The sequence below is a fragment of the Otolemur garnettii genome, unplaced genomic scaffold (assembly GCF_000181295.1).
Source record: "Otolemur garnettii isolate 467f Iridium unplaced genomic scaffold, OtoGar3 scaffold00162, whole genome shotgun sequence".
NCBI lineage: Eukaryota > Metazoa > Chordata > Mammalia > Primates > Galagidae > Otolemur > Otolemur garnettii.
This window is the reverse complement of record NW_003852557.1, coordinates 3708966-3730096: the sequence shown is the minus strand read 5'-3', so window position 1 is coordinate 3730096 and position 21131 is coordinate 3708966. Positions and strand designations below refer to the sequence as shown.

The 21131-nt window shown below is 38.4% G+C and overlaps 1 protein-coding gene across 3 annotated transcripts in view; it reads right to left on the bottom strand.

Moving 5' to 3' along the window:
- The window catches only part of STXBP4 (syntaxin binding protein 4), a 144729-nt gene that overhangs the window by 1233 nt on the left and 122365 nt on the right, over positions 1 to 21131 (bottom strand). For all 3 annotated transcript variants that reach the window (XM_003800024.2, XM_023519220.1, XM_023519221.1), the window contains exon 15: positions 19181 to 19238. In XM_003800024.2, coding sequence (XP_003800072.1) covers positions 19181 to 19238 — 58 coding nt within the window. The remainder of the gene's footprint in view (positions 1 to 19180; positions 19239 to 21131) is intronic.

The following is a 21131-nucleotide window of genomic DNA, read 5'->3' as shown; positions in this document are numbered from 1 at the left end:
CTCCCTCCCTCTCCCTCTTCTTCTCTCCCTCCCTCCCTCCCCCTCTCTCTCTGTCTCACTATGTCACCATGGGTAGAGGGCCCTGGCATCATAGCTCACAGCAACTTCAAACTCTCATTCTCAAGTGATCCTCTTGCCTCACCCTCCCAAGTAGTGGAGACTACAGGTGCCCATCACAATGTCCAGCTATAATTTTTCTATTTTTAGAAGAGAGGGGGTCTCATTGTTGTTTAGGCTGGTCTCCAACTCCAAGCCTCAAGTGATCCCCCCACCTCAGAGTGCTAGGATCATAGGCGTGAGCCACCAACCCGGCCAGCATACACTAATTCTGAAGAACCAGCTCTCTCAGTCTGTGCCTATAGTGTCATCTCCTATTGCACTACATCATAAATGCCTGTTTATTTTTAGACCTTAGCACACATGAAGCTCCTTGAGGGCAGGAAATATGTTTCTTATCTCTTGATTTATGGTGCCTGACATGTTCTCAGAACAAATGACTAGCATCCTGAGAGGTGTTTCAGAGGAAGAACACAGCAGGGATGAGGAAGGGAGAGCAACAGATCTTGGGCATGCCCAGGAAGTGGTGAAACAGCAGCACTGAATCACGCTCCCACCCGGGCAGTGGGATTTCTCACACCTACTGTCCTGCCTCCAGCCTTCAGCTGGATGGGTCTCCTAACTTACCATCCTGGGTGTTGGATAGACGGTTTCTGGGACTAGGACAAAGACTTTATTTCTTCTCCTCTGAGACTCTTTCTAGCCTCGTTGACCACACTGCTCTCATCCACCCTTGATCAGTTTCCCCAGCCTCAAACTCAACCTCAGAAGCAGCACCCTGCTCAGAGCAAGTGCATCTGAAGGCCAGAACTTCCACAGGTCACATGAGACTGTGGATCTGAAAGTATCTCCTACATTAACATATGAAAAGCTTTTAATACATTTCCAAAAGCTTTTAATAAATTTAGAAGAAGAGTTTAGAGTTTTATGGCTAAATAAGTTTGAGATTCAGGGGATCAAACACAGTTAAATAGATCTCTTTACTATAGGATTTCCAAGAGCGTTTAATATGCTAGTGTGCTGAGTCTCCAAGGGCATGCAATCTTACTCAAACTAACAGATCCCTGTTAATGTACATGGGGCCAGTGTTCTGCAGAACACAATCGGGGAACTCTCACAAAAATGCATTCAGCTTAATAGTTATTGATTACAATAAATAAACATTTTGAACTTAGTGCTATTTGTTAGTTCCACCGTCATTACTGGTTTGCTTTCCAATCTTGCACTCTAAATTTTGTTCATGTGCCCCTCCTGAAATTGTTCAGCTCCTCTGTTGAAATATGAAAACTATCTTTCCGTGGAAGCTGATCACTAGCACTGTCATGATGGGGTAAAAGAGTTCAAGTTGTTTAAGAATCCAGGTGCAAGTGACAAGGCCCAGACATCTCCATAGTTTCAAACCCTCAGTGTGACTGAGCGGTAAAAAGAATCATTATTCTCTTGACAATAATCCACATTATTATTATCTCTTTAAAATGGTTTAATGGAATTTCTTATTATGGAGGCCACATTTACTATAGCATTTGATTTGCCCAGGTTAACTGCATTTCAAGGCCTTTATAAACGCGGAAAGCTGCCTGACTTGAAAGTGGCTTTAAAGAAATACTAATGAGTGTAACACAAGAGGGTTGGAATGGCACGGCAAGGTGAAATGAGGACACAGTGTCCTGCACAAAGCATGTGTTTAAGACTAAGTGGAAAAAGCTGCATGAGACAGCTTTGCTTATTTTAAAATCTTGGTGTATACGCACTTTAATGTTTATCAGCACATTTCTAATGTATTAGTCCAAAGAAGAGACTGTAATTTAAATTATTTCAAATCCTCTCTCCCCAGCAATGTCCCATAATTGGGAAGTAGGGGGAACAAAAAATAAGAACAATTATCTGAGAAATAAGTTCAGGTGCAGGTTTTACTATTTGACCTTTCATAAATATTCTCATGCTTGAAATACCATGTTTCCCCCAAAATAAGACCTATCCAAAAAATAAGCCCTAGCAGGATTTCTATGCCTTTGTTAAATATATGCCCTACCCTGATAATAAGACCTAGTGATGCATATATGCTGCATAGCCACGCCATGCATTTTGGCGTGGAGATGAAGACATCCCCTGAAAATAAGCCCTAGTGTGTCTTCTTGAGAAAAAATAAACATAAGACAATGTCTTATTTTGGGGGAAACATGGTATAAGTGTCTAGATGTGGTCCTTCCATTAAATTTCTAATTTAAAATAATAGAAAACAAAAGTTAAAGAAAACATATAGACTCTTAACACTGAATATTAGAAAGATCTATGAGAAAGTCATCCTTGCCAGTAACCTTTGTTAAGTACTTAAAAAAAATTCAGATTAACATGAGGGTACAGATGATTGGGTTACATTGTTTGCATTTATTAGGTAGGGTACAAGTTGTAGTTATGGAGCTCATCCAGGAGGTGTGCCAAATTTTCATGTGCCCCTCCTGAACACACCAATCCCTCTTTCTTCTCCCATCCCCGCCACTGAATTTAATTCTGTTTTTCTGTTGTGTGTGTGTGTATTTATTCATCTACTGGGTTGCATGTTAGTTTTGAGTAACACTGGATACTTGCTTTTCCATTCCTGTGGTATTCTACTAAGTAGAATGTTGTTCATCTCCAGCCAGGTTAATGAAAAAGACGTAAAGTCTCCATATTTTTCATGGCTGAATAGTATTCCATGGTATGCATATACCACAGCGTATTAATCCATTCATGTGTTGATGGACAGTTGGGTTGATTCTACATCTTGAAATTGTGAATTGAGCTGTGATAAACATTCTAGTGCACAGTCCTTATGGTAAAGTGATTTTTTTTTTCTAGGTGGATACATAGTAATGAATGTATGGGATTAAACGGAAGGTCTACTTTTAGCTCTTTGAAGATTCTCCGTACTTGTTTCCAAAAAGGCTGTGTTAGTTTGCAATCCCACCAACAGTAAAAAATGTTCCCTTCTCTCTACATCCATACCAGGATCTACAGCTTTGAGACTTTGTGATGTGGGCAATTTTCCCTGGGGTTAGGTGATATCTCAAGATGGTTTTGACTTGCATTTCTCTGATAGGGACGATGAGCTTTTTTAAATGTTTGTCTGCCATTTGTCTGTCTACCACAGAGAAGGTTCTATTTACAACTTTTGCCCCGTGATAAATGGGATTGTTTGCTCTTTTTTGTTGATTAATTTGAGTTCTTTGTACAAACTGTTCATGAACCCTTTGTCAGATTGGTAACATGCAAATATCTTTTCCCATTCTTAAGGTTATCTGTTTGCTTTGATTGTTGCATCCTTAGCTGTGCAGAAGCTTTTTAGCTTACCAGGTCCCATTTATTTATTTTTATTGTTGTCATTGCCAATGGAATCTTCTTCATAAAATCTTTCCCCAGGTTGATATCATCAAGAGTTTTTTCCATACTTTCTTCTAGGGGTTTTATTATTTTGTATCTTAGATGTAAGTCTTTTATCCAACATGAGTCAATTGCTGTTAGTGGTGAGAGATGCAGGCCCAGTTTCAGTGTTTTACATGTGGATACCCCACTCTTAGCACCATTTGTTGAACAGGAATTCTTTTTCCCAGCGTTTGCTCTTATTTGGTTTGTCGAAGATTAGCCAGTGGTATGAGGCTGGTTTCATCTCTAGGTTTTCTAGTCTGTTCCATAGATGTATGTCTTGATTTTGTGCCAATACCATGCTGTTTTTTTTTTATCACTGTGGACTTGTACTATAATCTGAAATCAAGTAAAGTGATGCCTCCAGATTTGGTTTTATTGCCAAGAATTGCTTTGGCTATATGGGTTTTTTTCTGGCTCCATACAGAAAGAAGAACTATTTTTTCAAGTTCTTCAAAGTATGATGTTGGTGTTTCAATAGAAGTTGCATTTAATCTGTAGATGGCTTTGGGTAGTATAGACATTTTAACAATGTTGATTCTTCCTATTCTTCCAGGCCAAGAACATGGTATGTTCTTCCATTTGTTAATGTCTTCTGCTATTTCTTTTCTCAGGGTTTCCTAATTCTCTCTGTCAAAATTCTTTACCTCCTTTTTAGATGTATTCTCAGGTATTTCATTTTCTTTCTTTCTTTCTTTCTTTTTTTTTTTTTTTTTTTACAGTTTTTTGTTGGGCTGGGGCTGAGTTTGAACCCGCTACCTCTGGCATATGGGGCCTTGAGCCACAGGTGCTACCCCAAGGTATTTCATTTTCTTTGAAGCTCCTGTGAAGGGTACTGTGTTCCTGATTTTCTTCTTGGTTTGATTGTTAATAGTGTATACACAGGCTACTGATTTGTGGACACTGCTACTGCTACTATATTTCTTGATCACTTCTGGGGTCTTGTGGTTGAGTATCTGGGGTTCTCTAAGTATAACATCATATCATCAGCAAAGAGTTAAGAGTTTGACCTCCTCTGTGCCCATTTGAATGCCCTTAATATCTTTCTCTTGCCTGACTGCATTGGCTAGAACTTTCAGCACTATGCTGAATGGCAGTGGCAATAGTGGACATCCTTGTCTGGTTCCAATTCTAAATGGAAAAGCTTTCAGTTTTATTCTGTTCAGCATGATGTTGGCTGTGGATCTTTTATTTTTTTGGCTTCTATCAGTTTAAGAAATGTCCCATCTATGCCTATTCTCTTAAGTATTCTTATCAAAAAAGGATGCTGAATTTTGTCAAATGCTTTCTCTGAATCTATTGAGGATGATACGATCTTTGTTTTTGCTTCTATTTAGGTGGTGAACATTAAGCACTCTTAACAACAAATCAACACCTGATCTTATCCCAAATATAAAAATATCATAAGCTTTGATTAATCTTATAATTTAATTATTCTCATAGTCACAATATGCTTTCTGATACATTCCTTAACATACACACCCTGAGTAATTACAATAGCTATTTACCAGAAAAAGTAAAACTGAAATAAGAGAGAGATGTGTTCTGTGCTTCAAGTATTCATTTTGGATCTGGGTCCTTGTTAAAAATATCCAGAATTAGGCCAGATATGGTGGCTCATGGCTGTAATCCTTGCACTCTGGGAGGCCTAGGTGGGAGGATCTTTTCAGTTTAGGAGTTTGAGACCAGCCTGAGCAAGAGTGAGACTATGTCTCAACTAAAACCAGATAAATTGGCTGGGTATTGTGATGGGCACCTGTAGTCCCAGCTCCTTGGGAGGCTGAGGCAGGAGGATTGCTGGAACTCAGGAGTTTGAGGTTGCTGTGGGCTAGGATGAGGCCATGGCACTCTAGCCTGGGGCAATAGAGTGAGACTTTGTTTAAAAAAAAATCCAGAGTTAACCAGTTTGATGAAAATATCTCAAATTGTATATCAAAATACCACATTGTACCCCATGATTGCATTGTTGCACACAGCTATGATTAAAAAAAAAAAAAAAAGAATGTATTGACTAACAACAACAACAACAACAACAACAACAACAACAAAATCCAGAATCAATAGGACCCAGTGCTTCTGAAACTCAGGTAATGCATGCAAACTGCATGTTTGAGAGTAGATATTCAATAAATAATCATGACTAGTTTTATTGATAATTAGGGCTTTCTGATTATTATATGAAAAACTTAGAATTCTTCCTGTGATGTTGGAATGTGGCCATTTGTATATATACCATTCAATTTTATGTCCTAGTGAGCGCTGTGGCTAAAGAGCTTTGACATAATCGGTATGATGAGATAATCCCAGATTTACTGGCTTGGAGAACATTCTAGTATTAGAAATATTTCCTCTCTGACTTGTGTGCATGGTAATTCTAGGAGAGAGAATAAATCAGCCCTGTTGACTCTGTTTAATTAATAAAAACTCTGTGGTTCATAAAGGGAGACATTGCTACTTAGTATAAAAAATTTAGAAGTCTGGAAAATAAATGAAGCTGACTATGAAACATGAAAACCTTCCATTTGAACATACAGTACCTCTGGCAAATGTTCCTGCAGAGACAGTGCATCTGACCTGATTTGGAGAGCAATCAACAGCAGTTCAGATATATTTGAAAACTCTAAAAAGCATAATACTATTTACCTCTGAATGGTTGCCAAATCTGTTGGTGGAAAAACAATAATATTCGATCTGGAAGGGGACAGTATTCTGTGTTTTTAAAAATAATATTAGCAAATTGAAAGACATACTTTAGAGCTTATAAAATAACTAAGAGAACATGCTTTGTTTTACTGGCAAAGAAATGTAAGTGAATTATTTAAATCCCATTATAATTACCCTCCTTATGTTTCTTACCTCCTAGCTAAAGGAGCAAAATGCTTTCTTTCAAAATAAAAATTTAGGACAGACTGTTAAGCAAAAAGTGGTTTAAAGACAAAAAGTGCGCTCGTTTTGTAGAAATTCATTCTTATAACCGCCTGTGATAATGAAAGAGGTTCTTTTGTTAATCTTCCATTGTAGATAGCACTATTTATATAGCCTTGCAAATTCAGTAAGACTTGTATATACTATTTTATTATGTTTAATAACATTGCAGAATGATGAGCCCAAAGTAATTCACTTCTAATGTCATTGTTTGTGTTTTGAGGGGGATAATGTTATGTATATAGTATTCATATGAATGAGAAAACAAAGACAAATAAGTAAATAATATGTCAATATGATTTGTTTCAGGCACCAGTAACTTTGAATCACTGGAAAATTTTACAACTGGCTAGAAAGTGCAGGTAGTATTAGCAGTAACAGATTTGTACTTAAAAATAATCCCAACTAAAAACAAATTAGAAGTGAACCATGTCAGTAAAATCATGAACAAGTAATCAAATCATAACAAGGCAGGATACCATCTTGTCACAAATACTGGTGATGGGGAAAACTACAGACTAGTAATATGAAGTATCCATTCTAAAATATGTTTAAGGGAAAATTATAGACATCTTGTTCTCACTGACATACAAGGAGTCCTTTCTTATATAATTTTGGAGAGATGCCCTTAAAAGCAACTGACTATGTCCCATTAATGAACTGAAATATCACAGAATACTTTGAGCATTTTATAATCAGGCATTTGGAAATCCAATGAGGGTGTGAGCAAATATTAGTAGGATCTCATCTATATATATATCATGGCACTTTTTATAAAAAAATCAAATACCACATAACTTTTGAAATCTTGAAAATCCAATTAATTAAAACAATCTTTAGGTCTCAGGTATAAAATAACACTACAAGAATCTAAAGCTATAGTAATATATTACTTATGCATAATATTAGAAAAATTACTGTTATTAGACTTACAAAATATGAATGCTAAAAATTCCAGAGGAAAAAAAATACAGAGAATATTGATTATATTTATTCAAATAATATATACAGGTATGGATTGCTGTTGATTATTGTATGATGCTAAACCATACCAGGTCCAAAGCTGATATAATTAAGTTTCCAAAGGAAGAAATAGCTGTATGGCCATGGATCATAGCCCTGGGTAACTGTTAAAAATTGACATGGTTTTTGATCATGACAGGAGGAAAAATATAGAAAAAAAAGCAAAGAACATGTCCTATTGATCTTGATATCTATACATTGAATTATTAGATACTAATGAACAATTATAGAGGATTATATAGTTGGTATATTTGTATTTTCTCATATACCCTTTGGCAGTGCCCATCAAAAATTTATGTTCTCCAAGGCAGTGCCTGTGCTTCAGTGAGTAGGGCACCAGCCCCATATACTGAGGGTGGCGGGTTCAAACCCAGATCTGGCCAAACTGCAACAAAAAAATAGCCGAGTATTGTGGAGGGCACCTGTAGTCCCAGCTACTCGGGAGGCTGAGGCAAGAGAATTGCCTTAGCTTAAGAGCTGGAGGTTGCTATAAGCTGTGATGCCATGACACTCTACCAACAGTGACAAACTAAGACTCTGTCTCTAGAAAAAAGAAATTATGTTCTCCAACCTATGCCATAGACTTGTTACTAGGAGGCAGCTGCCTAGGTAAAGACTACATTTCCCGGTTTTCCTTAAGTCTTTATGTGAGCATGTGATTAGTTTCTGCCAATGGAAGGTGACATAATTGATATTTATCTTTTGTAGGTCAGGGATTTTAAGAAGCTGAAGTACCTTCTCTACTTTCCCTCTTCACTCCTAACTGAATGCAGAAGATTCTGAGGTGCTATGGAGCAGCAGAGCCACAAGATGGAAGGAGCCTGGGTCTTAAAATTATTACCCAAAGAAAAGCCATAATCACCAGGAATCCCTGTATTGACTTGTGAATATCAAACCACTGAAAGCAGATGGTTTGTTATTGTAGTTAGTATTATTCTAAATCACTGTCCAGAAGAGAACATTTCAAGAAGAAACCATGACTATTACCTTCCCAAAATAGGAAGGTAATGCAACTGTTATAAACCAAAAAGATGGCATTTCTAAAATAAAAACAGGTAGTCAGTATTTTCATGCTGCTTTAAATATCTCAATAATCAAAGGACTCTGTCAGAATATATATTAATGAATGCTAAACAAGTTTATAAGACCATTGACAAAATTTCCACATTAAATTCTCACTTGTGAGTAGAAGCATATGAAATATAAAAGTTACTTTAATTTTTAATGTTTTTATTAAAATAGTATTATAAGTCATATAGGTTTTCACTTTATACAATAAAATAAGTTTATCAAACATCTAACTAAACATATTTTTCTTAATTTCTTAAAACCTTAAAAAAACTGAAATTTAAAACAGACTTTTAGCTAATTTTATATTGATTCTAATATTAGTTTTCTATCAAAGTTAAACTGATTACACTAAAAACATAAAATTATGGGCGGCACCTATGGCTCAAAGGAGTAGGGCACTGGCCCCATATACCAGAGGTGGTGGGTTCAAACTCGGCCCCAGGAGAATCTGTAAGATCGCAAATCTGGAAGGGACTTTGAAGGGTTCCTTATGAGGCCATCTCTAAAGTCTTAGGTTTTTTGTCAATATTCCTGACTCCATCTTACCTGAATGCCAAAGTCACTCAATAGTGAGTGTTATTAAGTAAAAGCCTTCATTTACAGTTAAAAATGATGAAATTAAAAAACACACCATCAACCTCCATACTAGTGATTTTCAACCTTCTTTATCTCATGGCACACTTGAACCTACAGTTAAACTTCAGCGGCACACTTAAATTACATTGATCAAAAAAAAAAAAGAGTAAAAAATACAATATACTTATGCTTTGAACTTTTTGAAGATCATAATTTAATTAATGATCTTTAAATATTTTCATGGCACACCTAAGATCCGCCCATGGCACACCAGTTGAGAATAACTAACTGCTTAATATTCTCATGAACTTTATATATTTTTAAATTTTTATTTATTTATTTATTTTTTGAGACAGAGTCTCACTTTGTTATCCATGGTAGAGTGCCATGGAGTTACACCTCACAGCAACCTCAAATTCTTGGGCTCAAGTGATTTAGCTTCCCAAGTACCTGGGACTACAGGCATGTGCTACAACACTTATCTATTTTTAGAGGCTGGGTCTCACTCTTGCTCAGGCAATCCACCCACCTTGGCCTCTCAGAGTGCTAGGATTACAGGCGTGAGCCACCCTACCTGGCTCTCGTAAACTTTAAATGCTGATTGCTCCTAATGGTGCCACTTTGGACTTGGTGAACACGTGGACTTAACTTCCGAACTTTGGTATATTTTAAAGGTGAGAAAGAATCATACTTATATCTTCATTTTATATATTTGGAAGCTAATAATGAGAAAGGAGAAATAACTTATGTCATAAAACTAGTACATGTTAGAGGCAGATCGAGATTCAAGTCTGACATCTGAGAATTTAATCGTTATGTTAAACTCCTCTCTGAGGTTCTGTTCTCTGGGTGGGTTTTGGATGGCTCTTGGATAAATTAAATGACCATCTGAAGAGATTCTTTAGCTTTACAAGATGAAATTAACTAGAGATATGTTCACTGATCAATTCATTAATCATAGAATATATGTCTAAAGCTATTATATCTCTTTAAAAGTACTTGCAATAAAATTCATACAAATTTCACCATATGAACAACTATGAATTGTGTGCAGCCTGGCTTTGTGCTTCCGCAGCAGCCATAATTTTTATATCATGTAGCAACAAATTTTTAATATGTCTGTTTTTGTCCAATAGGCTATTCTGGAAGCTTCTGGAAAGCAGGAAAATAACTTACTTCTCCTTATAGCCCCAGTGTCAGGCTCACAGAAAGTAGGGTCAATAAATGTTTGATGCACAAACACATTCCATCACATATAAGCTATTGTTAATGTCACTGATACTTGCCTAATACTCAAAAGTGTTAGACAAGATTAATTATAATTGAGGATTATATAAAACAATCTTCAGATGTGATAGTCCAGGATTACACTAAATGATTCAGAAACATTGTGTAGAAATTGAATGTTATCAGGAAAAAAGATTTTAGCAGCTCTGAAGTGACCAAATAACCAGTGTACTAGCCCTTCTCACCAATATTCTCATACCCAAGTCACTTACAAAGATCTATTCATACATTTGGTGTTAGGGAATAACTGAATTATTTTGATAATTCAAACGATTTTTAGTAGTTTATTTTCCAAATAACCAAATTACATATTTCTAAATAGTTGGAATGATAGGTAGACTTATTGACAGCTGGGCAAGATTTTCTGTCAGGTAAAACACTCTGCACTTCACAATGTTCTTTGATTGAGTTTCCAATTTGCTTTTCATACAAAGCTCATGAACCTTCTTTTTCTCTACCATTTTTATTGTTGATGAAAGTGTAGAGGCTCAGAGAACCCTAAGTCACATGTCAGCAGAGCTAGAACTTAATATAGACCAGGGTCACTATTCGTTCCTACAGACTGTGCAGACCCGCTCTGAAGTTCCAGCTTGCTTAGTACTAACCGGATTACCTATCTCTGAGAAAGTTATTTAACCTTCTAAGTTTCAGTTTTCTAATCTGTAAAACACATACTACCCGCCTTGACAGTTTGTTATCAGCTAACACACACAAATCCTCTAGCTCCGTGTCAGACACATTTGGGCACACCATACCCATCATTTTCTTTCCCCCACCTCTAACTCTCTGTATTAGGTCTCTATTGCTGCGACCAATCACCACATAAAACAACACACATTTACCACCCTATAATTTTACAGTTAAGAAGTCCCTTATGGAGCTAAAATCAGTGTTGGCAAGGCTATGTTCTCTTAGCTTTTCCAGGCCACCTACATTCCTTGGCTCATGGCTCCTATCTGCAAAGCCAGCAATAGAGCATATCTTGCATTCTGCTTCCATTGTCACATCTCTCTTCTTGGGCCTCTTTCTTCCACTGCCAAGATGCATGTAATCAGATTGGGGCCACTTGGATAACCTAGAATATGCTATTTTAAGGTTTGCTGATCAGTAACCTTAATCCCACCTGCAACCTTAATGCCCTTTACCATGTAACCTAACATACACATTGTTTGGGGGGGGGTATTATTCTGTTTGCTACAATCCCCCTTCCGTCAGCTGCTGCTTCTACAAAGACTATAGCCTAAGGAAAAGGCACTAATTTAGATTAATTCTTATGATTTGCCTGAAATGTGGAAACTGGTGAAAAATTGACAAGACATTATAATAGAGATAATCTACTGAATGATAAAAAAGAAGTTGCTAGAGATCTTATGGAAAGTCATTTAAGAAAAAAGCAACTGTATGGGCTGAACTCTCTCTCTCTCTCAAAGCCATATGCTGACGTTCTAGCCCCAACAGGGCTGTATTTGCAGACTGGGTCTCTGGGGAGAGAACTGGGATCAGATGAGGTCATGGGTGTGGGACACTGTTCTGATGGAGCTGGTGTCCTTGTAAGGAGAGGAAGAGATACCAGAGATCTCTCTCGCTCTGTGGGCACACAGAGAAGAGGCCGCGTGAGGACATGGAGAGAGGGTAGCCATTTAGAAACCAGGGAGAGAGGCCCCAGCAGAAACCGACCCTGCTGACGCCTTGTTCTTGAACTTGTGGTCTCTAGACAGAGAAAATAAGTTTCTGTTATTTGAGCTGTCCAGTTTGTGGTGTTTTGTGATAGTTGCCCCAGCAGATAATGTACAGCAATCAAATTTGAGAGGGAAGGGGTTTGTTAATAAATCTAAATAAAGGGCACTGGAGACAGAGAGAATTCTATATTTGGTTAAATAAAAGTAAAATGCCAGGAAGGTGATGAATTTCAAAATACTTTGGCAATCCCAGAGGATTTGCTTTTAATATCCCAATGAAATGCTGAAAAACCTGCCTCATGCCTACATTATACCTGTCATTGGTTAAATGGGTGAGGGTGGGGGGCAGAGTTGGAGTTGGATGCTTAGATCTGGATGTTTTATTCATTTCAGTGGGCTTTGCCATTCTGAATAACCCAAGCCAGCTGGCTGGCCTTTCGTTTAAATGACAATTTCTCATATAGCACTTCATATTCCTACACCTCTTTGTAGGTATTTATAGAAAATCTTGAGCAAGCTGTCTCAGGCTCATGATCAATGCAACCTCTCTGTTCCTATCACAGGGCTTGTCACTGGCCAGAGAGTGTCCTAATGGTTTTGGCCATGGGTTTCTGTTTTCGGCTGTGCAAATGCTATCATTTAAAACTTCCTCCGTTGGCAAATAGCAATAGTATGACATGAGGGGGAAGAAGGGAGAAGTAGTATCTATTAGGCGCTCACCTGGTCCCAGGGGCTTTACATCTCTAATTTCCCTCAATTCTCAAAACAATCTGGGAAGGTAGAAATTATTATCCTTGTTTTTGAATGAAAATAGAGGGTATAATATATTATAACTTATTACTACCAAGGTCACTGGTGGCATAAACACCTATGGTTGGTCTGATACTAAAGCCCTTATCTTTTTCTTATCAGTTTCTTCCCCAGACTTCCAACCTAGTCTCCATTCATTTGCTAACCAGGCCCTGTGCTAGGTAATGAACACGCTAAGCCAGCCATCACATAGATGGTTACAGTCCAATCGAGTGATTATCTCACAACTTTATTCATAACTAAGAAGTGTTTGGGGGCAAAATATTAAAGGTCCATATTTCTGCTTTGAAGTCCTCTGTTGTTTTCGTCATTATAGTCTCAGCAAGAATGAAAATACTCAGAATTCTTACACATGTAAAAGATCTTGAGGGGGGCTACGTGCATTCTCCTGATCTAGTCTGAAATTAGTTGCATAGAAATTGGCCCTAACACCTCCGCAAGTGAACCTGAGATCTTGTTAGCTTGTCAGTGTACATTTCCCTGCTCATGGGGAATAAATCAAAGCAGTCAAATTAATGAGAGTTTCAGAGGGAGGGTTCTGAACAGTACCCTCTGGAATAAACCTCAAATAATCTGCCAAGATTTAGGAAAAGCTAAAAGTAGTGACTTTCAATTTCCAATTCATAAACCATCCCTTCGTTCTACACTCTCCCCTTTCCAATCTCCCTAATTTCTAATTGCATTAGAATTACCGAAGATAGGTTCTACTTGAAAAATATAGTCAGGGCTTAAGAAACCATAACCTCAAATTCTTCTCTTGTGTTTCTCTTTCTCTTTATTTTATAAATGAGATGATACACCATAACTGAAGCTTTCCGTGAATACAGTGGGCTGATAATGACAAAGCTTATTCACATATAGGCTATTATCCATTCTTCCTTACCTGGGAACAACCTAACTGGCTGTTCTACTCCAGGTACAGGTACAGATAATCACTTTTGGTCTTTAATGAGCGCTGGAGATAAATGAGAAAAACTGTATCTACTGGAAATCAGTCATGCTTTAGAATCATAAAAGCAAAGCTCTCAAATACTGAGCGTCTCATAAGAAAATTGGGGTGGGATGGGGTCCTCATTGTTTATTTCGTTATTCCAAGCCAGTAGCTGCATTCATCATGTCAGAGTTTCTGTGTTGGTAATATGCTCTAGAAGTCCAAGACTGCAAAGATGTGTCCTGTATGCCATTTCTTCCCACCCCTGTATCCATGGCAGACACCTCTAATTGACCAAGGCATGTATCAGGGAAGTTGAACATGGCTCAGGATTTTTCTCAAAATAAACTTGAGACAGCCATTGTGACCTGACAGAGTTAGTGTCAATTGAAATCTATTTGCCTTCCTTGCTCTAGACAAAAAACTTTTCCTCTATTTAAAAATCAGATAGACTTCCCTAGGTTCTACTGTTACTCATTTATAATGTTCTTAAAATACTTCCCATGTGATGAAGAACTGCATTTGTAACAGGTGGAACAATATCTTGGAGGATGGATCCAATATCTTAGGATCTGATAGAAAGCCCTTTCAACACAACTGAATGCAGGGAGAATTGCAAGCCAAGTTTAAGAAATTTTTAAAAATAGAAATGATTTTTTTCTATTTGAAAAATCACTAACAGTAAATATTCATTGATAATTCTGTGTTATTTATATAGATGCCCGGATCACATATCTACATTATATAATCCTAACACACACTGTGACTTGGCATGTGGCAGCACCCTCCGGGATGGCTCCTAGTGACCCACATCTCCTGGTATTGGCACCTGAGTAGTCGCCTCCCACGCTGTACCAGCAATGGTCTGTGTGACCCACAGCATATGACAGAAGTGATGGCGGATCAGTCGCTCCTGACACTGCTTACAACAAACACTGAAGCTCTTGTCTTTGTCCCCTTCATCTCTTGCTTTGGGAAAAGGCAGCTGCCATACTGTGCGCAGCCCTGTGTGCCTGTGACGTGGTGCCAACACCCTCCTGTCTCATCAGTGAGCTTGGAACAAATATTCCAGCTAGTCCACTAAACCACTCTTTAATTCCCCACCCTGGCTAACAGCTTCACTACAACTCCAGAGACCCAGAATAAGTCAGGGAAGCCACTTCTGGATTCCTGATGTTTGGAAATCGAGTGAGAAAAATACAGTTTTAGGCTGCAAAAATTTATAGAAATTTATCATGTGGAAGTAGAGAATTAATGCATGAATCTGAATCTTTTCATGATATTGAATTCAATGAAAGCAATTAACAGCTATATCTCATTTATAAAATTTAAATTCAGTTTTACTAATAAACTTGATGCCTCTTATAATAATTTTGTTACATTATGTAACATGCATATAAAGTATGTGAACTTTTCTTTTTTTTTTTGCTTTTTTGGTGACAGAGCCTCACTCTGTTGCCTCAGGCTAGAGTGCCCTAGCATCACAGCTCACAGCAACCTCAAATTCCTGGGCTCAAGGAATCAATCCTCTTGCCTTAGCCTCCTGAGTAGCTGGGACTACAGGCAATGAGCTACCACACCCTGCTAGTTTTTTCTATTTTTAGTAGAGATGGAGTCTCCCTCTTGTTCAGGCTGGTCTGAAACTTCTAAGCTCAAGCAATCTACCAGCCTCAGCCTCCTAGTGTGCTAGGATTACAGGTGTGGGCCACTGCACCTGGCCAAAGTATGTGAACTTTTAAAGTGGAATCAGGGCAGCGCCTGTGGCTCAAAGAAGGAGGGCACTGGCCCCATATGCAGGAGGTGGCGGATTCAAACCCAGCCCTGGCCAAAAACTGCAAAGAAAAAAAAATATAAAGTGGAATCATAACAAAAGCTATGATAAATCTGTAATAGTATCCAATTTCAAAGGGAAGATGAAAAAGTGGGTGGAAAAATGGTTAAGCTAATCAGATAATTTCACTATAGCACCTTCAAATAATGGACATTTTATTATTAAAATTAAGAATGCTATAAGCCTCTTTTTAAGGAAAAAATAAAGTATCTCCTACTGTGCACTGATACATTATACAAACACACACACACACACACACACACACGGAGGTGTACATATGGCAAATGAGTAACCCTGCCCACATACACACACAGAGAGACATATAAGTTTATTAGTTCTATGAAACACTGGCTCTAGCAATGCCAGCACTAATTAAATTTGTTTACACCAGGAAAAATGCTTTCTCCTCTTACATCAGCACTTAAGCAGATGATAGAGCATTATTAGATGTGTAATGGACATGTGGATGGATAAAAATACTCAATGAGGACCATGCTTGTCTGGACTCCCTTGGGACAGCACTGACAGTTATTCCCTTGCCTGAGGCTCGGCTTCCATCAGATGTATTATAACAATTCAATTTCTGGGAAGACAGTGACAGATGCCAATTTCAGGGAAGAGATTATATGTATACAGACTGTCGCCTCCTCTGGTGTTCTGGGAAGGTGACTTCAGTCACCATTCTTTTTAAGAAGAGGTGAGAGAAATAAAGATCCCAGTTTATTACTTGCTATTTCTTGCCTTCACAGTATCATCCACCTGGTAAATGAACCGCTCTCACCTCAAAAGCTATCACATGTCAGGCTCAAACTTTGGGTTGGGGTAGTAAGAGGATAAAGTTTAAAAACAAACAAACAAACAAAGAAACAAAAAACCACCAAAAACTAAATACTAAAAAGTCAGAGGTGTTTGTTTATGCAGACTTTACTCATCTGGCAATACTGCCTAACTGAGTGCAGCCAGGAGCCATGAAGAACCCCCCTCACCGAAACCTTAGAGTCGGGGTAAGAGGCAAGGAAGGCCAGCCTCTGCTGAAAGTGCCTACTCTGGGCCAGAGGCTGTGATAGACGCTTCACGTATGTAAGCTCATTCATTCTGGACAGGACCCCTACGAAGTGACAATGCACTGTCCATGTTATACATTTGGAAAGCGAAGCCCAGGGAGATTAAGCAATGTGCCGAAGGGTATTCAGCTGTCCTGTGGAGACAGCAGCATTTTCATCAAAGTTTCTCCAAGTCCAAAGCCCATGCTCTACTTCCCTTATATCAGATGCCTTTCCTGTAATCAAATCCACCTGCACCAGCACTTACATACTTGATTCACATAAGCACCCTTGCAGACCCACATTCAAGAACTCTTTATAAGCAATTCCCATTAGCCTGACAATCTGGTTTCCTGTCCTTTTCAAATAAGAAACTGCTGGGGAAAGGGTGGCTTGTGCAGAGGAAGCCACCTTAGAGATGGCACCTTGAGAAGAGGGAGAGATGACAGCTGTGTCTCTACTCTGGTTTATCCATTTAACAACTCCTGCAGAACTTACTGTATGACGTCTAATAATGGGCATTCATAAGGATTTTGTCCAGTGGCCTCCACACAAGAAGGCAGGGAAGTCTGTAACACTCATTAACGTAAGACTTCTATCAAGAACAGTTAAACAAAACTAAGTCTTGATGCTTGAATACGGTTAAGATAGGAAGAAAGAAACCCAACCCAAATTTGAATATAGTTTTTCATTTTTCTGCTATATTCCTACAGTACAGTGATTCAAACAGGAACTAAACATCATTAGTCCAGTAAGTCAGAGAGCAAGTTCCCTTCCAGGAGAGAGATAATTCTGGAAGCAAGTAGTGTGATACTAAATGGAATCTATACACAGAATTCCTGGGTCCTTGCTCCACACGTGCCTTTCTCCTTCACATGTTATAAACAACACCTTTGCTTTATTAATCGCTTTTTTTGCTAGAGACCAGCAGGAAAAAATATACCATGAAAACATTTTGCCAGGTTTGTCCCTATTTTTTTCTTAAATATTTTCAAATACAAAGCTTTTGAATGTTCAGTCTTTCTAACAGTCATATGATTTTTCAGGGTTTCCCCTCCATAATGTTGGTTTCTCCATACTATAAATTATTGATGCCTATCAGGCATACACTGTGTCCAGAGTTCTATGATAGGTGTTTGACATTTAACAACTTTCTAAACTAGGTAATAGTCCCCTTACCTTAGATCACGAAACTGAGGTTAAGGGAGATGTAAGAAACTGTGTAAAGTCAAAGGGCTTAAGAATCAGGAATCTGGACATAGCCTTGTTTTACAAAAACAAAGTGTTTTGACCACACATCTCAAAGGACAGCAATGGTATGTCTCCCTTTTCCTCCCCAAATGCATACCAAGTATAATTTGCTAACGGGATACACAAGGAGGTCTCACATGACCTTGGGAGTCTATTGGGATTCCCCTGGTGTATTCATAATGCCAGTTCTGATATGAAAGAAGTTACCTACCAGGTATAGAGGTAGACCCTGGTTTGTCCATAGTAAAACTAAGCATTTCAGTAGCTAGAAGATGTATTCCTGTTCAGGCTTTCAAAAATAGGTCTCTAAAGGTCTTGGGGTCAGAAGACCTTGATTCTAGCTCTGGCTTTGTAATTTAGTAGCTGTTGATTTTCTTGCAACTACTCAAGGCTTTTATTTTCTTCATCTATAAAGGAGAAAGAATGTGGCTCAGGGAGGAGGGTGCTAGCCCCATATACCGAGGGTGGTGAGTTCAAACCTGGCCCTGGCCAAACTGCAACAACAAAAAAAATAGCTGGGTGGTGTGGTGGGCACCCATAGTCCCAGCTACTTGGGAGGTTGAGGTAAGAGAATTGCCTAAACCCAGGAGTTGGAGGTTACTGTGAGCTGTGATGCCACAGCACTCTACCAAGGGCAATAAAAAAAACCAAAAACCAAAAAACAAAATAAAGGAGGAAAAATGACAGGTACACACACCTCAAGGGGTTGTTCTAAGAATCCACTGAGGCAAGGTTTGTTTATATACTGTCTTATTTATCTATTAAGTTATTAATTGACTATTTTTCCTCAATGTTATATAAATTCCATCGTATTGGGAAAATAGTCTGTATCTTTCCCTACCATACCTCTAGGGCATAGAGCACTGTCTGGTAACAGCAAAAGCCCCCCCGATATTTGCAGAATGAATGAAGTGTGTGTATTTAAAGCATTAAAAAATATTGATGATTACTAGTATTAAGAATTTTTAAGATTTTCCATTAGAAACGAACTTTTCATAAATATTAATACTATTCGCTAGCAAGTGCATTCAAGGCAGTCAGCATTTAAGTTCGAAGGATGATTCTGTTCCAATTTTTGGATGTTTCCCTGGAAATTATTACCAGGTTTTTCCCCACATGATATCTGATATTAGCATTTAAATCACATGAATTGAAAATGGTGAGGCTTCATTTCTTGTTACTAATTTTTGTAACCTCTGAGAAGGTTTCTTGGTTTTGCTGATTATTCTGCAACTTCCAGGTTCTCTCCAGATGTGAAGAAAATTGCTTACTTGGTGGAGATGCATGTACTTACTTGATGAAGTACTTGATGCCATCTGCTGTGTAAGCTTCCTCCCACCCATAAGGTAAACCTAGAGTGAAAGGAGACCAAAAATACATTTAATATGATGATGGGGATAACTTGATTTCCTGGACACAGACCTCCCCCATCTTTGCAATTATTTTAAGTACGTTTCTGGTACAAAATAATTTTCCAGAAAGGGAGAATTAAGACAATTCAGATAAGCTTTCGTACTCAGCATCTTTAGAATACAATAAATAAGTCTCGAGCAGTTAACAATCTGCTTTAGTTGCAATAACTGGATTATGACTTGTCATTTACATGTGGTGAGCATTTTTGTCAGCAAGATTCAAGCAAAAATTTGTGTTGCAGTGGATGGTTTTTGCCTGGAGGCAGAAGGATGGACAGGATGGCCTCTGCTTGTCTGTTCTGGCTCAAAGTTTCTTTAATTGGCTCCCTTTACATCCTCTCACTAAGCTCCATGGGGAATCATACGCGAGTGCCAGATCAGCAGGGGTTTGAAAGTAGCTTTTGGACAAGGCAAAATTCCTTATTAAGTTTGAAAGTTTAGCAACGTGATTTACAATGGATTGTGGCATTTTACTTTGTTAATTAAGAATTGTGTGCACTAAACATAAACGGCCAAACAATTTGCTAAACTTAGCTTCCATTTCGGTCATGGGATTGAGAATAGTTAGCTATAAAGAGATGTGGATTGACGTAAGCAAGCAATATTTGGCCATATTTCTGTAAATGAGTACATTTTGGCCCTCATCGTATCCCGAGATCAGCCCCATTCTACTCTGATTTTGGGTGGTACCCCTCTAGAACACCATGGCTTCCACCCCTCGGCTCCATCCCAGAGTACTGCACTGCTGAGGATGTTAGTGGATCTTTTGGATCAGTTTTTTAACACTAACTTACCATAGCCCACTTCTTTGGGAAGTAACTGAGCTTTAACAAAAACAATCAGTGACTTTTATTTCCCCTAGTCTTAGCAAGCGGCAGAGCAGAAGCTCTGGGATGGTAACTTTTTGAATGAAATAAAACCTTAACTCTACCAGCATTCACCTCCAGAGAATACTCTTTGAGAAGTAGCTTTGTAATTAAGGACAACAGAAAAATCTTTGTGGTCTATGTATTTCCACTCTTTTAACACAAGTTGTGTAAAATAAGACCTTGGGGGAAATTCCATAATTACTTCCTTTCTATTCTTCCTCACGAATAAATGTCTCTATTCTACAATGAAAAGAAGCACGTCTGAGAACTCAGCATATGCAAATGCCTGGATTCTTGCGATGATGAAGTGATGCTTTCCACACATCTCGGGTGTCCACTGCCAGCACGCTCCCCAGACAGTTCCCGAGGTGCCGCTGCTGCACCAGGCTGGGGCATTTACTTCTGTCCTCACCCTTTCTCCACCTTTTTTACAGATCACTTCATTCATCACTGCATTCAAGCCCCTCACCTGCAGGCAAGAATCTGATGACTGCACAGAAGAACCTTGCTTTCATGACAAAAAGGTTCAGAAATACCAGGATTTCTGATCGCTAAGGCAAAGGCAGCTACAAGTTATGCAGAAAGTTATTCTACTGTGACTAAGTGTTTTGTCTGCTAAGTGACTTATTTGTCTGACCAGCACAATTACATCGATCTTCTAATTTCTTCTCACAGGTATTTTTTAATAAATACGAAAGGAAAACGTATACTTTAAAGATACTTTCAATTCATAGGATCATTTGAAAATTGAGATGGCCATCAGAATACAATTCCTGCCTTAACTGTTTCCTAACAATTACTAAATAAGAATTGTAACATCAAAACAGTCGTATAGGCTCGGCGCCTATAGCTCAACCGGCTAAGGCGCCAGCCACGTACACCTAAGCTGTCGGGTTCGAATCCCCAGCCCGGACCCGCCAAACAACGATGATGGCTGCAACCAAAAAATAGCCAGGCGTTGTGG